We start from the raw sequence: 20,419 nt of genomic DNA, 5'->3' as shown, positions 1-20,419 counted from the left end.
GGAGGGAGACAGGGAGGGAGACAGGGAGAGAGACAGGGAGGGAGACAGGGAGGAGCAGGGAGGAGCAGGGAGGGAGACAGGGAGGGAGACAGGGAGGAGCAGGGAGGGAGACAGGGGGGAGACAGGGAGGGAGACAGGGAGGAGCAGGGAGGGAGACAGGGGGGGGACAGGGGGGGGACAGGGAGGGAGACAGGGAGGAGCAGGGAGGGAGACAGGGGGGAGACAGGGAGGGAGACAGGGAGGGAGACAGGGAGGGAGACGGGGAGGGAGACGGGGAGGGAGACGGGGAGGGAGACGGGGAGGGAGACAGGGAGGGAGACGGGGAGGAGACAGGGAGGAGCAGGGAGGGAGACAGGGAGGGAGACAGGGAGGAGACAGGGAGGGAGACAGGGAGGGAGACGGGGGGAGACAGGGAGGGAGAAGGGGGGAGACAGGGAGGGAGACGGGGAGGGAGACGGGGAGGGAGACGGGGAGGGAGACGGGGAGGGAGACAGGGAGGGAGACAGGGAGGAGCAGGGAGGGAGCAGGGAGGGAGGAGCAGGGAGGGAGACAGGGGGGAGACAGGGAGAGAGACAGGGAGGGAGACAGGGAGGAGCAGGGAGGGAGACAGGGAGGGAGACAGGGAGGGAGACAGGGAGGAGCAGGGAGGGGACAGGGGGGGGACAGGGGGGGGACAGGGAGGGAGACAGGGAGGAGCAGGGAGGGAGACAGGGGGGAGACAGGGAGGGAGACAGGGAGGGAGACAGGGAGGGAGACGGGGAGGGAGACGGGGAGGGAGACGGGGAGGGAGACGGGGAGGGAGACGGGGAGGGAGACGGGGAGGGAGACGGGGAGGAGACAGGGAGGAGCAGGGAGGGAGACAGGGAGGGAGACAGGGAGGAGACAGGGAGGGAGACAGGGAGGGAGACGGGGGGAGACAGGGAGGGAGAAGGGGGGAGACAGGGAGGGAGACAAGGAGGGAGACGGGGAGGGAGACGGGGGGAGACAGGGAGGGAGACAGAGAGGGAGACAGAGAGGGAGACAGGGAGGAGACAGGGAGGGAGACGGAGAGGGAGACAGGGAGGGAGACAGGGGGGAGACAGGGAGGAGCAGGGAGGGAGACGGGGGGAGACAGGGGGGGAGCAGGGAGGGAGACAGGGAGGAGACAGGGAGGGAGACAGGGAGGGAGACAGGGGGGAGACAGGGAGGGAGACAGGGAGGAGCAGGGAGGGAGACAGGGAGGAGCAGGGAGGGAGACAGGGAGGGAGACAGGGAGGGAGACAGGGAGGAGACAGGGAGGGAGACAGGGAGGAGCAGGGAGGGAGACAGGGAGGGAGACAGGGAGGAGCAGGGAGGGAGACAGGGAGGGAGACAGGGGGGAGACAGGGAGGGAGACAGGGAGGGAGACAGGGAGGGAGACAGGGAGGGAGACGGGGAGGGAGACAGGGAGGGAGACAGGGAGGGAGACGGGGAGGGAGACGGGGAGGGAGACAGGGAGGGAGACAGGGAGGGAGACAGGGAGGGAGACGGGGGGAGACAGGGGGGGAGCAGGGAGGGAGACAGGGAGGAGACAGGGAGGGAGACAGGGAGGGAGACAGGGGGGAGACAGGGAGGGAGACAGGGAGGAGCAGGGAGGGAGACAGGGAGGAGCAGGGAGGGAGACAGGGAGGGAGACAGGGAGGGAGACAGGGAGGAGACAGGGAGGGAGACAGGGAGGAGCAGGGAGGGAGACAGGGAGGAGCAGGGAGGGAGACAGGGAGGGAGACAGGGAGGGAGACAGGGAGGAGACAGGGAGGAGCAGGGAGGGAGACAGGGGGGACAGGGAGGGAGATAGGGAGGGAGACAGGGAGGAGACAGGGAGGGAGACAGGGAGGGAGACGGGGGGAGACAGGGAGGGAGAAGGGGGGGAGACAGGGAGGGAGACAGGGAGGGAGACGGGGAGGGAGACGGGGAGGGAGACGGGGAGGGAGACGGGGAGGGAGACGGGGAGGGAGACAGGGAGGGAGACAGGGAGGAGCAGGGAGGGAGCAGGGAGGGAGGAGCAGGGAGGGAGACAGGGGGGAGACAGGGAGAGAGACAGGGAGGGAGACAGGGAGGAGCAGGGAGGGAGACAGGGAGGGAGACAGGGAGGGAGACAGGGAGGAGCAGGGAGGGAGACAGGGGGGGGACAGGGGGGGGACAGGGAGGGAGACAGGGAGGGAGACAGGGAGGGAGACGGGGAGGGAGACGGGGAGGGAGACGGGGAGGGAGACGGGGAGGGAGACGGGGAGGGAGACGGGGAGGGAGACGGGGAGGAGACAGGGAGGAGCAGGGAGGGAGACAGGGAGGGAGACAGGGAGGAGACAGGGAGGGAGACAGGGAGGGAGACGGGGGGAGACAGGGAGGGAGAAGGGGGGAGACAGGGAGGGAGACAAGGAGGGAGACGGGGAGGGAGACAGGGAGGGAGACGGGGAGGGAGACGGGGAGGGAGACAAGGAGGGAGACGGGGAGGGAGACGGGGGGAGACAGGGAGGGAGACAGAGAGGGAGACAGAGAGGGAGACAGGGAGGAGACAGGGAGGGAGACGGAGAGGGAGACAGGGAGGGAGACAGGGGGGAGACAGGGAGGAGCAGGGAGGGAGACGGGGGGAGACAGGGGGGGAGCAGGGAGGGAGACAGGGAGGAGACAGGGAGGGAGACAGGGAGGGAGACAGGGGGGAGACAGGGAGGAGCAGGGAGGGAGACAGGGAGGGAGACAGGGAGGGAGACAGGGAGGAGACAGGGAGGGAGACAGGGAGGAGCAGGGAGGGAGACAGGGAGGGAGACAGGGAGGAGCAGGGAGGGAGACAGGGAGGGAGACAGGGGGGAGACAGGGAGGAGCAGGGAGGGAGACAGGGAGGGAGACAGGGAGGGAGACAGGGAGGGAGACAGGGAGGGAGACGGGGGGAGACAGGGGGGGAGCAGGGAGGGAGACAGGGAGGAGACAGGGAGGGAGACAGGGAGGGAGACAGGGGGGAGACAGGGAGGGAGACAGGGAGGAGCAGGGAGGGAGACAGGGAGGAGCAGGGAGGGAGACAGGGAGGGAGACAGGGAGGGAGACAGGGAGGAGACAGGGAGGGAGACAGGGAGGAGCAGGGAGGGAGACAGGGAGGAGCAGGGAGGGAGACAGGGAGGGAGACAGGGAGGAGACAGGGAGGAGCAGGGAGGGAGACAGGGGGGACAGGGAGGGAGATAGGGAGGGAGACAGGGAGGGAGACAGGGAGGGAGACAGGGAGGGAGACAGGGGGGAGACAGGGAGGGAGACAGGGGGGAGACAGGGAGGGAGACAGGGGGGAGCAGGGAGGGAGACAGGGAGGGAGACAGGGAGGGAGACAGGGAGGGAGACAGGGAGGGAGACAGGGAGGAGCAGGGAGGGAGACAGGGGGGAGACAGGGAGGGAGACAGGGGGGAGAGTGTAATTACCAGGTGCAAATAGAGAAAAATGCTTTTTTTGCTTTTTTTTCAGGCGAATATGCATTAGTGTAATCCAGGCCTGGTCCTCTTCCCTCTGTAACTCAGTATCCTGTGATGATTGTGGAAGAGTGTTTTCTTAGTCCATTAAACCCCACCTTGGGGCTGCAGTGCTGAGTGCACAGGCAAACTCACACACCCGTGCATGAGCGCACGCGCACACACACACACACACACACACACACACACACACACACACACACACACACACACACACACACACACTACAGAAGCGTCGCCAGTTGTCTACATCAGCCCCTCATGTCTGAAGCTGAGTGTACTCAGAAGACCGGCCCTAAAAGCTTATCTGATGACACATCTCTCTGAGGAGCGCCAGCAAATTTCTCATGTTCATCTTCACAGAAAATCTCTATTGATCTCGGGTATTACTCTAATAAACCTCTCTCTCTTTCTCCGCCTCTCTCTGCTGGAGGCAGGGAACTCAAAACCCAAGGCTACAGTAGCGTTTGTGCAGACACCATTTATTAATAATAACTATTGATGTCATTTGTGGGTTGCGGAGCCCTGGAGCGTAGTGAGTCTGACACGGAGAGCCAGGCTGATTGTGGTCCCAGAGCTTCTGTAAGGAGGTTATTTGTTGCTTTACCCTGTAGATGCGAACAGCGTTGAGCTGCTGAGGCCTGCTGGGTCTTATTCTGGGTTCCTTTTGTATCGGAGCTCCGGATTTGGGGCCCCGAGATGATGTCATGTCCCAGTTGAATGCATTCCGAAAACAAAAGGTGAAAAAAATGCTAAAACCCACTAGCCGTTGCTAGCAATACCAGTCGATGATAACAAACTAGGCTATTTTGCGCACACGAACTTCGTAGCAACATTGTCCACAAGCCATATGCGTTGGACGGTACTGTGAACGACTGATTTAATTAATGAGACACAAATAAGAAGGAAGCGCTAACAGTCTTTTTACAGCTTTCACTTATTGTTGGTGCGCTAGGTAGCCATCTTGACTGACATCAGCTGACGTGGATGAGGTCGTGCTAGACCCCCCCCACCCCACCCCCCCCCACCCCGTAAGATGGTGGAAAACGCGAGTTCATGGGATGTATTTGATGGTGATTTGGACGTCGAATGGGAATCTTGATGTTTCCTAAAAAGCAACACAGCACTGAAGACAGCAGCAGCAGCAGAGCACCACAGAAGAGCACCAGGTTAAAGGGAAGCAGTAACAACGCAGGCTCCCCTCGTCTCTGGGCAGAGGGAGGAGGGGATGTGGCGATGGAGCGAGGCTCCCCTCGTCTCTGGGCAGAGGGAGGAGGGGATGTGGCGATGGAGCGAGGCTCCCCTCGTCTCTGGGCAGAGGGAGGAGGGGATGTGGCGATGGAGCGAGGCTCCCCTCGTCTCTGGGCAGAGGGAGGAGGGGATGTGGCGATGGAGCGAGGCTCCCCTCGTCTCTGGGCAGAGGGAGGAGGGGATGTGGCGATGGAGCGAGGAATGCGCTGAGCGACCGTGTTGCTCTGGCTGAGTTCCTCCTGCTGGAGAAGGCAGGATCAGGAGCAGAGGGACAGGCCCCATGGAGAGACGCATCCCTGCAGAGGGACAGGCCCCCACGGAGAGACGCCTCCCTGCAGAGGGACAGGCCCCCATGGAGAGACGTCTCCCTGTAGAGGGACAGGCCCCCATGGAGAGACGTCTCCCTGTAGAGGGACAGGCCCCCATGGAGAGACGTCTCCCTGCAGAGGGACAGGCCCCCATGGAGAGACGTCTCCCTGTAGAGGGACAGGCCCCCATGGAGAGACGTCTCCCTGTAGAGGGACAGGCCCCCATGGAGAGACGGCTCCCTACGGCTCATTCACCTCCGTGGATTTCTCCAACGCCAAAGCTACGGCGGTGAAAAACTGGCAATCGTCATGAGAATCAATCATGAGTTTGGAAGTCCGATAGTGTATTCTGACTGTTATTCTGACTATTATTTTGACTGTTATTTTGACTGTTTCGGTTCTTGAAGTGGGATTTTTGTAGTGAACTTTTAACATTGGAGTTGACAGGGAATTCGGGATTTTCCCACTGCATCACGCCAGACCAATATGACAGCACCGGCTCCTGATATGACATAATTAGAAAAATACTGTGTATCCATAGTACCCCACCCTCCCCCCCAACACACACACACACACGCACACACACACACACACACGTACACACACACACACGTACACACACACACACACGTACACACACACACACGTACACACACACACACACTTACACACACACTCAGAATCACACCTCAACAGACCCTTTTGATCTGTGGAGAGAGTGCTCTGACAGGGAGCTGAGACAGCCGGAGGTTGTAAACCAGACTGGACAGACTCCCTAAATCACTCTCACACATCCTCTCTCTCCCACTCTCCCAGTCAAGCATTCACTTATTCAGTCTCTCTCCGTCTCTCTCCCTCTCTCTCTCTCTCTCTCCCTCCCTCTCTCTCCCACTCTCCCAGTCAAGCATTCACTTATTCAGTCTCTCTCCGTCTCTCTCCCTCTCTCTCTCTCTCTCTCCCTCCCTCTCTCTCCCACTCTCCCAGTCAAGCATTCACTTATTCAGTCTCTCTCCGTCTCTCTCCCTCTCTCTCTCTCTCCCCCTCCCTCTCTCTCTCTCTCCCCCTCCCTCTCTCTCCCACTCTCCCAGTCAAGCATTCACTCATTCAGTCTCTCTCTCTCCCCCTCTCCCTCTCTGTCTCTCTCTCCCTCTCCCTCTCTCTCTCCCTCTCCCCCTCTCTCTCTCTCTCCCTCTCCCCCTCCCTCCCACTCTCCCAGTCAAGCATTCACTCACTCATTCAGTCCCTCTCTGTCTCTCTCTCTCCCTCTCCCTCTCTCTCTCTCATACACAAAGACACACACAAACACAACCACACACAGGCATTCACTGTCATTGTGAAATTCAGGGTTCAACTACACTTCACCAAGAACCAGGCCAGCATTTTGTGTGTGTTCTTTTTGAAGGAGACCTTCTAAAAGTAGACGCTTCTGACCGCAAAAAAATGAGTACAACAACAGGGGATTTCCACTTCAGCTTGGTCCTTTATTAGAGGCTGGCTAGCCATGAGGTCCTGTATCAGAGGCTGGCTATCTCTGAGGTCCTGTATCAGAGGCTGGCTATCTCTGAGGTCCTGTATTAGAAGCCGTCTAGCCCTGAGGTCCTGTATAGGAGGCTAGCTAGCCCTGAGGTGCTGTATTAGAGGCTAGATAGCCCTGAGGTCCCGTATTAGAGGCTGTCTAGCCCTGAGGTCCTGTATTAGAGGCTGGCTAACCCTGGGGTCTTGTATTAGAGGCTAGCTAGCCCTGAGGTGCTGTACTAGAGGCTAGATAGCCCTGAGGCCCCGTATTAGAGGACGGCTGGCCTTGAGGTCCTGAATTAGAGGATAGCCTTGAGGTCCTGAATTAGAGGCTAGCTATCCCTAGCTAGGCTGAAAAGAATCAGTAATAATGCGTTGATTAAGGAAAAAAAAGCATTTGGTATTGTTTGGAAATGTGGGTATTTTAATAACAATTAATCGATTGATTGTTAACATAACCAATGATCGATTCAGGAACGTGCCTACAATTTGCAGCCCTACTTCCGACAGACAAAATTTCAAAAAAAGTATATACTGGTGGTGTATCAATGTTGAGCAGCTGGGTCTGACACAGCTGGAGTCGGCCAAACGGGTGCACTTCCGCTCTGCGCTCTGATGTATCTCAGCTACCTAGCTAGCTGGCTAGATATGACAGGACCAACAGCAATCAAGCTAGGTATGAGCTAAACTACTCCCCCCATCCACACACACACAGACACACACACACCTCTTTTAACTACAGAGAAGCCAACTGCCTTGGGAGGGAGGGATGCCTATGATACACACATCTGGTTCAAGTCTGGTGTCACTTTATAACATGCCCCCCTCCAGAGTCATACGAGGAAACAGTCTTCACCACGAGTTGGGAGCTCAGCCAAGGAGAAGGAGGCAGTCTGGGATAAAATTATCCAGTTCATTTGGGGGGGGGGGGGGGGGGGTGCTGATTCTAATCCAAGTTCCATTGAGGCACCAGATGTTGTAGTTGAAACACAAACGCTGCTTGAAGAGAGAGGAGCCCTGGTGCGCCAGTCCAACCTGGGTTCCTCCTCCACCACCCTGGTGTGGTCTGGTGGGCTCCCAGGATGAGGACACACACACACTCGTACTCGCACTCGTACTCGTACTCGCACTCGCACTCATACTCGCACTCATACTCGCACTCGTACTCGCACTCATACTCGCACACTCACACACTCACACACTCACTCACACACTCACACAAAAAAAAAGTCTAAAGAGTCTAATCTGGGTTCACAAATAACTGGGCGGCAGCCCCTTTTCAAACACCTCGTTCACAGGTTTGGGCCATTTTGAGCGACTAGGTAAATATTTGAAATGGCCATGTGTGCCGTTACGTACACCGCTAACAGGCCCGTGGAGCTGGAATACACGCAGTCCTGGGCCCGGCTGGAGAACGCAGCCAGCTCAAAGACTCTGGCTCTTCACTTGGAGCTCTGCGTTCTGGAGGAGGATGGGTCAGGAAAGCTACTACTCCAAAGAAAGATGGAGAGCAAGAGATAAGATCTGGGCAAGGCTCTCCTGCTTTCTCTCCTCGCGGGACCAGTGCCAGCAGCCTCAGTCCAGACAGGCTGAGGTAAAAGCAAACACACGCGCAAAACACACACACACGCGCGCACACAGTAGACCACTCAGCGTAAACATAACGCACACACACGCGCACACAGTAGACCACTCAGCATAAACATAACGGCACATTTCTGCTTGTCACAGACAAAATACATGTCAACAGACATTATGTGGAAAAACTAACACTCCCTCAAAGACCACGATCTTTCTCGACCTGGCCAAATGCATTTCCCTGCCTGGCTGTCGGTTATCTGCCCCAGTGTCGTGTTGGACCTCTCAGACGTCAGGTCTCTTTAGTTCTTCTCGGTGAGAGCTACACAGAACAGCCCCCGGACCAGAGCAGCCCCCGGACCAGAACAGCCCCCGGACCACAACAGCCCCCGGACCACAACAGCCCCCGGACCACAACAGCCCCCGGACCACAACAGCCCCCGGACCACAACAGCCCCCGGACCACAACAGCCCCCGGACCAGAACAGCCCCCGGACCAGAGCAGCCCCCGGACCAGAGCAGCCCCCGGACCACAACAGCCCCCGGACCACAACAGCCCCCGGACCAGAGCAGCCCCCGGACCACAACAGCCCCCGGACCAGAGCAGCCCCCGGACCACAACAGCCCCCGGACCAGAGCAGCCCCCGGACCACAACAGCCCCCGGACCAGAGCAGCCCCCGGACCAGAGCAGCCCCTGGACCAGAACAGCCCCCGGACCAGAGCAGCCCCCGGACCAGAACAGCCCCCGGACCAGAGCAGCCCCCGGACCAGAACACACCCCAGCTGTCAGCTCTCACACGTCGGTGGGGACGTAAACCAAGCTACTTAAACCTCTTAAGAAAACAGTCCTGAGACGAGTGAAGACAGCCATGCAGGCTACATCAATGGGGAGAGGGGGAGGGGGGGTATGGCTCCATTTGTGAGTGGTGAAAGCCCACTAGCCAACCATGGACCCTGCTACTGACCACTCCAAAGACTGTGTTTTCAGACACCGTTTATGGCACTGTTTATGGGACACTTCTAGACATCTGGACCCACGTCTAACCCTTACCCTGGCTAACCCCTACCCTGGCTAACCCTAGCTAACCCTGGCTAACTCTTACACTGGGTAATCCTAACCCAGGATAACCCTAACCCTAGCCTAACCCAGAGTGGCTGCCTTCAGTCATCAAACAAGGGGAGTCATCAAAGATTCAAAACAAGGGGAGTTAAATCTAAGGTTTAGATGTCCTTGATGGGATTTGAGTCTGTCGGTTGATGACGAGCCAGACGGACGTGGAAATAAAAAGAACGCTGCGCAGCTCAGGCCACAGCACAGCACAAAAGCCACTTCTTTGAAGGGGCGTGTTCAATGGAAAAACAGTGACCTTTACTTTTCTTTGAACCGAAAGATTTGTGTAACCTGATGGAAGATATTTGTGAAGAGACTCGGTAGCACCAATTTAAAAGTCTGCGAGTTTGTAACTTAACGAAGTTAGTAAATTAGCAGGGGACTAATGGGGAAACTTTAAAGGAAGTTTTGGGGGAAATGAGGACCAAATGTGTGTTTCTGCAGTGCAGTCACGTAAACAGTGTAAGCCTCACGGTGGAAAGGTAGCAGAGCCAAAGACTGAACGCTGCAGCTGCATAAAAGAAGCATAAGGAGGAATGCTTGAGAGGAGAGAGGAGAGAGAGAGATGCATCCTTTCACCTGAAAACAAACCAACTGGAGATTGCATGCTATGTGGATGAGTGTGTTTGTGCGTGTGTGTGTGTGTGTGTGTGTGTGTGTGTGTGTGCAAGAGTGTGTATGTTGCATGAGTACGTGTACGCAACATGTGTGTGTGTTGATTTTATGCTTCTGCCATTTGTTTTTAAAGCTCTAAATGGTCTGGCTGGACTCTTACACAGCCACACCCCAGCCAGAGCCTCAAGGTCGGCTGACCAGTTGTTACTGGACATGCCCAGGACTAGGCTTAAGACCAGAGGTGTCCGAGCCTTTGCGGCGGCTGCCCCTGGGCTCTGGAACAACTTGCCCCTCCACATTAGATCCACCCAGACCATTGAGGTTTTTCAATCTTTTTTGAAGACCCACTTTTTCTCCCTGGCCTTCAATTCTAGTTGAGCATGACTCCCAGGCTAGTGTGTGTATTGTTGTTTTTGTGGGTATTGTTGTGTTTGTGTGTATGGTTGTGTCTTGTAGTTTTATTGTTGTCATTTATTTCACCTACCAAAGAGAAACTTTGCTTGTGCATGGCACCTTTGTAGAAATTAGGAAACGTTCTTGAGGACGTAGGTAAATGTCGTCTCCAGAGCACCTCCCAGTTTCTGAATGACGGCTCCACAGCAGGTTCAAAACTGGCACGAAACATTCTGCCATGATAAAAACAGAGCTTGTGTCCAGCTCTGCTCAGCTGAGGTGAGAGAAATAGCCGAAGTTGTGTCTTTCCCAATAGGCTCTGTGCACCAGCTTCACTACTTCCTGAAAGTCACTTGGCTTCTTTATTTCCTGTCCAATATGATTGGATTAAGTGATTAATCAGGTGTGCGCTGGGTCTGCCGATTAATCACTTAATCCAATCATATAGGACAGGTAATAAAGATGCCAAGTGACTTTCACGAAGTAGTGGAGCTGGTGCACAGAGCCTATCCTCTTGGAGGCTCCCTACCTGACTGGAAGAGCCGGATGAGTTATCGTCTTAACAGGCTTGCAAGGAATTATGGGGTATGAGACAGAGGGAAGGAATGGGACAACGGGTTAGCGAAGACAAAAAAAAACTAAAATGCTCCTAACGTCATTCCCACATAATACTGATCCTGTTTGATATCTCACTCTTACAGCGAGCTTATAAGAAACCTTAGTAAAGCTACTTTGAGAGCTTTGAGAAGCCCATCTGAGAGGGGAAGGCAGCCAGCAGGCTGGTGTTCTTAAGTGAAAGTGACAGCACGGCACTATTAGCGAGATTCCTGAGGAAGCTACTGCAGTCCTGAGCAGAGACCAGGGGTGCGTTCAAATTCAGTGAACTATTTTAAGCTTTTTTTCAGTTAGCGTTGTGTTCCCTGCAAACATTTGCGAACATAAGCGAATGGTCTGAAAAGGTAGTTTGCGGTGAATGAAAATGGATGCTGGACTGAGGGAAACAAATGCCTTTGTCACCATGTCTGCTTAAATGTTTAGTGTAAACAATTTGGAATGCTCTTTAAAAGACGTTCACATTGAACCCCAAACAGAGTCGCCACAAACGTTCACTGTTTGGTGAATTTGAAACACAGCCGAAGGCTCCAGATCAATGAGGGAGTTCATTAATGAAGAGCCACGGTCTGTCAGGGGACAATGGCCCCGAACAGGAGCTGTCCCTGGCAATCTGGGGCCGGGCCCCTGGGTTGGGGGGCGAGGTCGGGACCAGGGAGGCCGGCCCCTGATAGAGTACCACCACACCCCCATCGACCCCCCTACCCCCACCCTAGACCCCAGATCAACAGCTAAACAAAAGCCAGTGCACTCCTGACCCCCTCCCCAATCAATGACCCCGCCCACCCCATGTCTGTGTTTGTCTGTCCGTGTGTGTGTGTGTGTGTGTGTGTGTGTGTGTGTGTGTGTGTGTGTGAGAGAGAGAGAGAGAGAGAGAGAGAGAGAGAGAGAGAGAGAGAGAGAGAGAGAGAGAGAGAGAGAGAGAGAGAGAGAGAGAGAGAGAGAGAGAGAGAGAGAGAGAGAGAGAGAGAGAGAGAGAGAGAGAGAGAGAGAGAGAGAGAGAGAGAGAGAGCGAGCCAGTAGTCTAGTCATATTGTAACCCACCAATCCAGTCCCCCCACCAGGAGGGATGCCGGCCAGGCCCCCATTGTTTGGGACGGGACTGTGATCTCTGCCTCTCCACTGAGCTCCAAGGGGAGGGCTTCTCATGCGTGTGGGAGCCCCAGACAGAGCCCGAGTCTGGGTGATAAGACAGAGCCTGCCGCCCCTAACCCCCCCAGCTTGGGTTATAGGAGGAGGTTGTGGTGGCGAGGGAAGAAACTAGAAGCGACTAGGCCCAGTCTGAATGGAGATCTCTCACTGACCAAATAAAATACTAATCTGGCACCATTTAGCCTTCTGGAATTGAGGGAAAAACACATAATAATACATGAGTTCCTCTAGTAAGTGTGTGTGGGGAGCCCTGAGGAGAGCAGAGAGGAGACACTAGGCCAGTGTTGATCCTACCAGTGATCCCTTACAGTAAGTATGATCATCTATAAGGAGGAATAGACAGGCCTGGGTGTCTGGAAGTCTGAGCAGATAGGTTATAGGCCAATGTCCTTACAGTGTGTGGGTTATAGGCCAATGTCCTTACAGTGTGTGTGTGTGTGTGTGTGTGTGTGTGTGTGTGTGTGTGTGTGTGTGTGTGTGTGTGTGTGTGTGTGTGTGTGTGTGTGTTTGTGTGTGTGTGTGTGTGTGCATGTAAGCGTATGTGTGTGCATGTGGGCACACAATGTTCCCGAAGGCCATCACTCCTTGATTGTCTCACTATATCTAATCCCTGTGTCTGAATGCTTGTTGAAACTTTCCTCCATCCATCAATGCCACCTGTTTCAGCAGCTGTTCCCCCAAGCCGGTCCAGACAAGGTTGTTGACCATTCCTGAAAAGGCTCATACAGGGTTCAAAACATGCCAACAAATTGGTTGCATTTTTTGGGGGGGTAATGTGGTATAAAATGTCTGTGAGTGTGAGATAGAGAGTGAGTGTGTGGGTATATGAATGCAAGTAATTGGTACTTTTAATTGAACGGTCATTGAACAGCCAGTGTTATTACTCCTCTTTGGATCGGTGCACGGCTTGACAACGCTTGACAATAGCAACATCAGTGTTAGTCCCTCCTGTGTTGCTGATTGGCTAATCGTTAGTTCCCTGTGGCGCTGGTTGGACCGATCATTTTTTACTCAGAAGGAATCACGGTTTCAATGCCAGACCAACAATCAGTCAACTTGGGTGTAGTGGGTGGATTGAAAGGTCTGGACCCAGGCTCGCCAAGCCTTCCCTTCTGACTACACTGACCATCACACATCCTGTCAGTGTGACAGGGCGCTGGAAACTACTGATACCCTCGCCGGTTTACACAAGATAAGGCTGGGATCCGATTCTCAGAGCTAGACAGAGAAACAACTGCACAGCGCCGACAACAGACCGGAGGGGCTTTGAGATTTAAAGTCCCAAAGGATATTTTCAAGGGCATAACAACTGGTTATTTTGGTAACGCTCTCACAATGCAGCCAGCCTTGACACAGACCTAAACAGCAGCCTCTGAATCTTCAAAAAAAGAAAATGGAGATTCAGTGAAAAGAACCCACTTCGGTATATAGAGGAGCCCCTTCCTGGCTGTGTAACAATGCCAGGAAACATCCCTGATAACCGGACCGCAAAAAAGCGGCTGCAGTGAAGGCAAGGCTAGCGCCGACAGTTGCCGCGGATGCCAGGAATGCTAGACCCCCCCCCCGCCGCCTACCCCCCGATACTCCCCAATAATCTCCCTTCAGAATCAGGCAGCCGGACAGCATGCCTTAGCAGCACACTGCTGGGATACCAACAAGACGGCCCTCAGTTTAGGCATGGGCCGAGCGCTCGGGACGCAGGAATGTACAGTGGGACCCAAAAAAAATAAGGAACACAAAAATGCCCGTTGCAAAGCGCTGCCTATAAATAGCCCTGATTCACAGAAAATATGTAGCAGAGTGAATGAGCTGAGGCTAGGGCGTGGTGGGTGTGGTCTGGTGATGGGGGGGGGCTGTTGGGCTTGGTACTGGCCTGGTGTGTGGGGCCTGGTGTGTGGGTGTGCGGGGCCTGGTGTGCGAGGCCTGGTGTGTGGGGCCTGGTGTGTGGGTGTGTGGGGCCTGGTGTGTGGGTGTGTGGGGCCTGGTGTGTGGGTGTGTGGGGCCTGGTGTGTGGGGCCTGGTGTGTGGGGCCTGGTGTGTGGGTGTGTGGGGCCTGGTGTGTGGGTGTGTGGGGCCTGGTGTGTGGGTGTGCGGGGCCTGGTGTGCGAGGCCTGGTGTGCGGGGCCTGGTGTGCGAGGCCTGGTGTGTGGGGCCTGGTGTGTGGGGCCTGGTGTGTGGGTGTGAGGGGCCTGGTGTGTGGGTGTGTGGGGCCTGGTGTGTGGGTGTGTGGGGCCTGGTGTGTGGGGCCTGGTGTGTGGGTGTGTGGGGCCTGGTGTGTGGGGCCTGGTGTGTGGGTGTGTGGGGCCTGGTGTGTGGGTGTGTGGGGCCTGGTGTGTGGGTGTGAGGGGCCTGGTGTGTGGGGCCTGGTGTGTGGGGCCTGGTGTGTGGGTGTGTGGGGCCTGGTGTGAGGGGCCTGGTGTGTGGGGCCTGGTGTGTGGGTGTGTGGGGCCTGGTGTGTGGGGCCTGGTGTGTGGGGCCTGGTGTGTGGGTGTGTGGGGCCTGGTGTGAGGGGCCTGGTGTGTGGGGCCTGGTGTGTGGGTGTGTGGGGCCTGGTGTGTGGGGCCTGGTGTGTGGGGCCTGGTGTGTGGGGCCTGGTGTGTGGGTGTGTGGGGCCTGGTGTGTGGGGCCTGGTGTGGGGTCTGGTGTGTGGGGTCTGGTGTGTGGGGCCTGGTGTGTGGGGCCTGGTGTGTGGGGCCTGGTGTGTGGGGCCTGGTGTGTGGGTGTGTGGGGCCTGGTGTGTGGGTGTGTGGGGCCTGGTGTGTGGGGCCTGGTGTGTGGCTGTGTGGGGCCTGGTGTGTGGGGCCTGGTGTGGGGTCTGGTGTGTGGGGTCTGGTGTGTGGGGTCTGGTGTGTGGGGCCTGGTGTGTGGGGCCTGGTGTGTGGGGCCTGGTGTGTGGGTGTGAGGGGCCTGGTGTGTGGGGCCTGGTGTGTGGGTGTGTGGGGCCTGGTGTGTGGGGCCTGGTGTGTGGGGCCTGGTGTGGGGCCTGGTGTGTGGGTGTGAGGGGCCTGGTGTGTGGGGCCTGGTGTGTGGGTGTGTGGGGCCTGGTGTGTGGGGCCTGGTGTGTGGGGCCTGGTGTGGGGCCTGGTGTGTGGGTGTGAGGGGCCTGGTGTGTGGGGCCTGGTGTGTGGGTGTGTGGGGCCTGGTGTGTGGGGCCTGGTGTGTGGGTGTGTGGGGCCTGGTGTGTGGGTGTGTGGGGCCTGGTGTGTGCAGGGCTGCTGGGGCCCAGCCAGGCTGAGAGGCCTGGAATGTTTCCCTGTGAAAGTACGTCTTGTGGTTCAGCTCTGCCAGTTCAGAGCATCGCTCAGACGCCGACACAGAGCAGCTTTCACACCCTGGAGCTGATCTGGAACACACAACTAGCTGTAGGACGAGTACACAGAAACACTGCGTCATTACAATAATGTAGTAACCGTTAACAACATTGTAAAAAAAAAAAAAAAACCTGTTACACTACACTGTTTCTGTTTCGTAATTTCAAATCAGAACACTCCATGACGCCAGCAGAGACAGAAGTAATAGGATGCTGACAGAAGTAATGATGCTGAAAGTAATTACACACACACACACACTCACACACACACACACACACACTAGGGCTGCACGATTACAACAAAAGATAATAATTGCGATTATTTGCTTCAAAATGGTAATTGCGATTAATAATTGCAATTAATATTTCAAAGTAATAGCTTTAGCTCTGCACAGTTTGCCTGCTGGGCTTGAGGGACATCATCTTTTTCGTAACCAAAATGCTCTCAAATCACGGACGTTGATCTCTTTCTTGCTACTAACTCACTGACTTCGATTTCGCTCATTCTTTCACTACTCACGGCTGCAGGTACTCTTGTGACACTGGTCTTGACCTACTGCTATCTGTCTTCTCAGTGAAATTGCTGCGCACAGCGCACTCAGCGGGAACGCATGTGATTGGTCAGACAGCATAGGCGCCTGTGATTCGTCCGTTTAGTCCTAGCACACTCAATTCAAAGCAAAATTATTCATCACATTAATTGCGGCCTTTTGCGATTAGTTAATCGCGGAGGTCATAATCGCGATTTCGATAAATTCACGATTAATTGTGCAGCCCTAAGACACACACACACACACAACGCTGCAGCCTCTGAACACCTGCCACTGCAGCTGAGGGGGAGGGTGATGGAACAACAGTAACTGTATCGGGGGTGGGGGGGGGGGGGAATATCTCTGGCTCCACTCTGCTGTGAGCCAGATCTGGAGGAGGATGAGAGGAGGGGTTTATGGGTTACGGTCTCAGGACACTATGCTTATGACTGTTCCTAGAGTTCGGACTGAGCTGGGAAAGAAAGCCTCCATGTTTTCTGCACCATCTGCATGGAATAGCGAAATGAACGATCTAGCCACTCTAAATGAATTTAAAGGCATGGTGAAATCTATAGAAACTGACTCTATTGATACTTGTAATTGTGTTAATTGAAATAGGATTATTTGGCTCCCCTGCACTTTTACTGTATGGCACTTTTAAGCTGATCTATTGTTTTTAATGTGAGTGTGTATTAAACCGTAATGCTGCCATTCTTGGCCAGGTCACTCTTGAAAAAGAGATTTGAATTTAAACCTGGTTAAATAAAGATTAATGAATGAAAGAAACCAGTAGCCTGGCGTCGCCAGCCTCATCTCACTGGCTCACATTTGATTTCACTCTGAAGATCAGTCTGGACATCCAACCGTTCTAACGGAATCCGCTCTGACAGAAATGTGTTTGTGCCAATCACAACCGTTTATCTAATATGAGGCGGGTTTAATAAGATGACGGAACAGAGGAGTGCCGTAGAGGTGTTTTCACTGATTGGTTGGCATTTTGTTCTACGCCCTTAGGTAACACCCCTTAGGAATCGGAAAGCAACTGTGAGTTTCCAGACCCTTCGCATTTCAGGCTAATGAACCAGATCCAGGAGAGACGAATGATCCTGATTCTGACCCTCCACTTAGCCCTGCTAGCAGAGACTCCATAGATTCACCGAGCCACAGGTAACGCCAAATCAGGGACTTTCTATAAGCAAGAGGGCTTTGCCTGGGTGTCAGTCAAATCCCAGAGAAGGATTTGGACGTGGTCACTGGTTTTCCTGATGGCAGCAAAGGGATGGGACCTCTGTTTACTGTAAACACAGCCGCCTGAGTGTCTGTTTGACCTTGGTGTTCCGGTGTCTTTGTATCCCTGAATACACTTATCCGTCTTTTCTCATAGGAAAAGACAGCTTGGTTGCTTTGGGAACAATCTGACTAGCTCAGGAGGAGATCTAGTCACGCTAGTGGTGTTTCTGTGGAACGTAGAGCGAGGGCCTGCTGATCTGTGGTGGAACAAAAGGCCAGGCGTGGAGGAGAGTCGCAATGTTCTACAGGAACAGGGAGGGAGGAGGGGGGGTTAATGACATCAGGCGCAAACATCCTCTTACTGGACAAACTGGTTTTTATAGCCATGTGGCTTTAAGGTCACACAGTAATCCGAGGAAAAAAAGCCCTTCCTCTCCATCTCTCTCGGTCTCCCTCTCTCTCGGTCTCCCTCTCTCTCTCTCTCTCTGCTGGGCACATTAGGCCCATTTATTTGGCATTAAGAGGCAAAGCTTTTATAGCCCTGAGGCTAATTACAGTTATGTCCACTATAATGGGTTTATGGAGAAATAATCACACTATGGACAGAGGCCCATTACGTTCTGTCAGTGATAAGGTCTTCTCCCTGGGCTCTGCTTGGTTACTCATATAAGACACCAGATAGAGGTCATTGGATACTGATGAGGCAGGAAATGATTCCGGAACACTCAGACGATCAGACGAGACAAGCTTCTCGTCAGCGTTCTCTACCGTCACAGGGTTGGGACCAGAGTTATTCGACCTTAGTAGTAAGAATCAGCCCATATCAAGCAGAACAGAACTTTGGCTATCTGGTCGGACAGGATTTTCACAGTAAATCACAGTAATTGCTACACCGCTCCTAAAATGAATCTAACACATCCACTAGTTGCTCCCGTATAGCCAGCCTCCTTTGCTACTTTGTGCGCTGCCTCGAGTCTCTAACACCAAACAGTACATCTATGAAACTATGAAGCCCTGAACCCAAGAACAGAGCCCCATAACACCTGACTTCACACATCGTGTAAACAACACACAAACAGGAAGAAAAAATATCAAATTTATCAAAACTGACAGGACTTTGTGTATCAATGGCATAAGCTGGAGACTAGAGACGCATCCCAGTGCTGTTATACTGGCCTGGGCACATTGCATTGTTCTGCTCTGTTAGACTCCGGCTGTTCAACTAGGATAAAAATGGAAACGTAAGCATTTTTATACCAGACCACATTCTCTAGAGCAGCAGCATCAGCACAATGGTGAACTAAAAAAAAACACACATTCCCTTCATGCACTCTACACTATGGTAGTATATTATTATACTCTACTAAAGTACACAGAGGTGCAATATCCTGTAGGTCTACACTATAGTCTATTCTTATTCTCTCCATAGAGGTAGGCAACAATATCAATTAAAAATGTGGTGTCTACCCATGCACAATTTGTCCATTCAATCTGCATTTAGAAAGACTATAAGATCATGGCCAGAAATCACAATCCTGTTCAAAAGCACTCCAGCACACTGCCCATTCTTAGCAGCTGCCTGGAGACAATACATGGAAGTGTTCCGAATCCACTGCACTATCTAATTGGTCGAACAGACGCGAGGCCTTGTTGTTCAAACAACAATCGGCCGAATGTTATCTATTCCACGGGGAGGTCAGCATGACAAAACAACGGTCCTCAGACGGCAGCTTCCCTCTCAACCAGCTCGTAAACGAGTGACAGTTTTATTATCCTAGCAGCAAGTCCAGAAGAAAACATAACCCCGGAAAAATGAAATCATTACGTTGTTTGATTGTTGTTTATATCAGTAGCCTATGGTAGGTTTTTACTGTCACAACAGGACCATCTCGGGACCATGGTTCCACCTGTAGACCTATTGTGTCTGAAGACAAGTTGAGCACCTGCCAGGTAGCCTATAGGCTATAACAGATCTCTAGACAGAAAGGCAGAATAAAGGAAGGCTTCGCTCTCACCAGCTGTAGAGAATATTAGCCTGGTGTCTGAAGCTGGCAACTCTGCCATCACTAGCCTGCAGGTCCCCCTACCGCTAACATGAGATGACAGCTATGAAAATTGCAATTATGGTTGATATGTTTTTCTTTTTGTGCCAGGAATGATTCTTAACTGAGAGGGGTGAGGCTCCACTACGGAGCTGCCGATAGGCAGGGAAACGTGTTTTCACATAACAGAGCGGAAGTGTATTTCCTTATAATCATGACCTGCACGTTTCTACCCCAGATTATAACCTGGCGATGCAGCGGGGAACACAAAGAGTTGTTCTCTTTCATTGAGACAGGTGCCCCTATCTAGGCTATACACGACCATTCTACTTACTGGCCATGTAAAAACTGTGGAGACTTTAAATTGCCATAATAGTCACATGTAGTAGGCTAGGCTGGCCTGATTACAGTCAACGCTACAGCAATTAAACTGATCAATCGTGAGTGTAAAATCTGACGAGCTGAGTGGCCAAGAGAAGTTTCCTTTCAGCGCCACACAGAACATGCCACGGTGTCCCTTCAGAGAAAACGCCCAACCATTCACAAATGATTGCAATTAAAGCGCCTTAGTCAATTTAAAAAGCTCTCCTGGAGATCTGATAGAGACAGTAGTATCCTGCTGGACATCCAGATGTAGGATGATCCAGTATCCAGTAGCTCACCTCCTCCAGAGCTGCCACCGTGTTCCTACAGTGGGACATTCTGGTGGTGAAGTTCGAGGCAGTCGGTGCTTTGTAATCTTCGTTCGTCTCCGCTACGAACTCTGAAACGGTTATTTGGTCCGGCATAATTAGGCTAATCCTTTTCTGGAAAAAATGCAGAACTATTAGGCTATATCCCCGCGGTCTCCCCGTGACGGTAACGTTAGCCTATTGTAGTTGGCACAAAAAAAAACTTCACAAGACAAAAGTCAAATGAAACGCTCCCAGTTGTAACATTGCTGAGCGACAGTTATTCCCTTGAGCGTTTTCGTATGAACTATCAAATCCAGCATTTGTTTTCAGTTCGGCTACCACCGATAGACCGGACACGGTAGAGCGATTCCCAGCAACTCGCGCTCTTCCACCGGAGACTAGAACGATTCCCAGCGCCTTACGCTCGTGTCAGGATCCGCCCTCTCCCTCTGAGCAGGTAGCCTAATACCGAAGAAGCAGTGTCTTCTATGCTTTCCTCATCTGCCTCCTTTCTTGCACAGACTCCGGTAGAGCCAGGTAACTTATTTCCGAGTATAGGAAACAACAAGGCTCTTCATTGAGAGCGCAGAAATTGACAAAAGGTAAAAGGAGGGATTCAATGGATGTGCA

The 20,419-nt window shown here is 53.8% G+C and overlaps 1 protein-coding gene across 1 annotated transcript in view; it reads right to left on the bottom strand.

Moving 5' to 3' along the window:
* The window catches only part of asap2a (ArfGAP with SH3 domain, ankyrin repeat and PH domain 2a), a gene marked incomplete at its 5' end in the record, with an annotated part of 57,885 nt that extends 37,982 nt beyond the window's left edge, over positions 1-19,903 (bottom strand). The window contains one exon of the mRNA XM_084450876.1: positions 19,778-19,903. Coding sequence (XP_084307002.1) covers positions 19,778-19,903 — 126 coding nt within the window. The remainder of the gene's footprint in view (positions 1-19,777) is intronic.
* Between the last annotated feature and the right edge of the window lie 516 nt (positions 19,904-20,419).

Source organism: Borostomias antarcticus, assembly GCF_949987555.1.
Source record: "Borostomias antarcticus genome assembly, chromosome: 16".
NCBI classification, from domain to species: domain Eukaryota; kingdom Metazoa; phylum Chordata; class Actinopteri; order Stomiiformes; family Stomiidae; genus Borostomias; species Borostomias antarcticus.
Note: the sequence above shows the minus strand (reverse complement) of the source record. Positions and strands in the feature narration are given on the sequence as shown.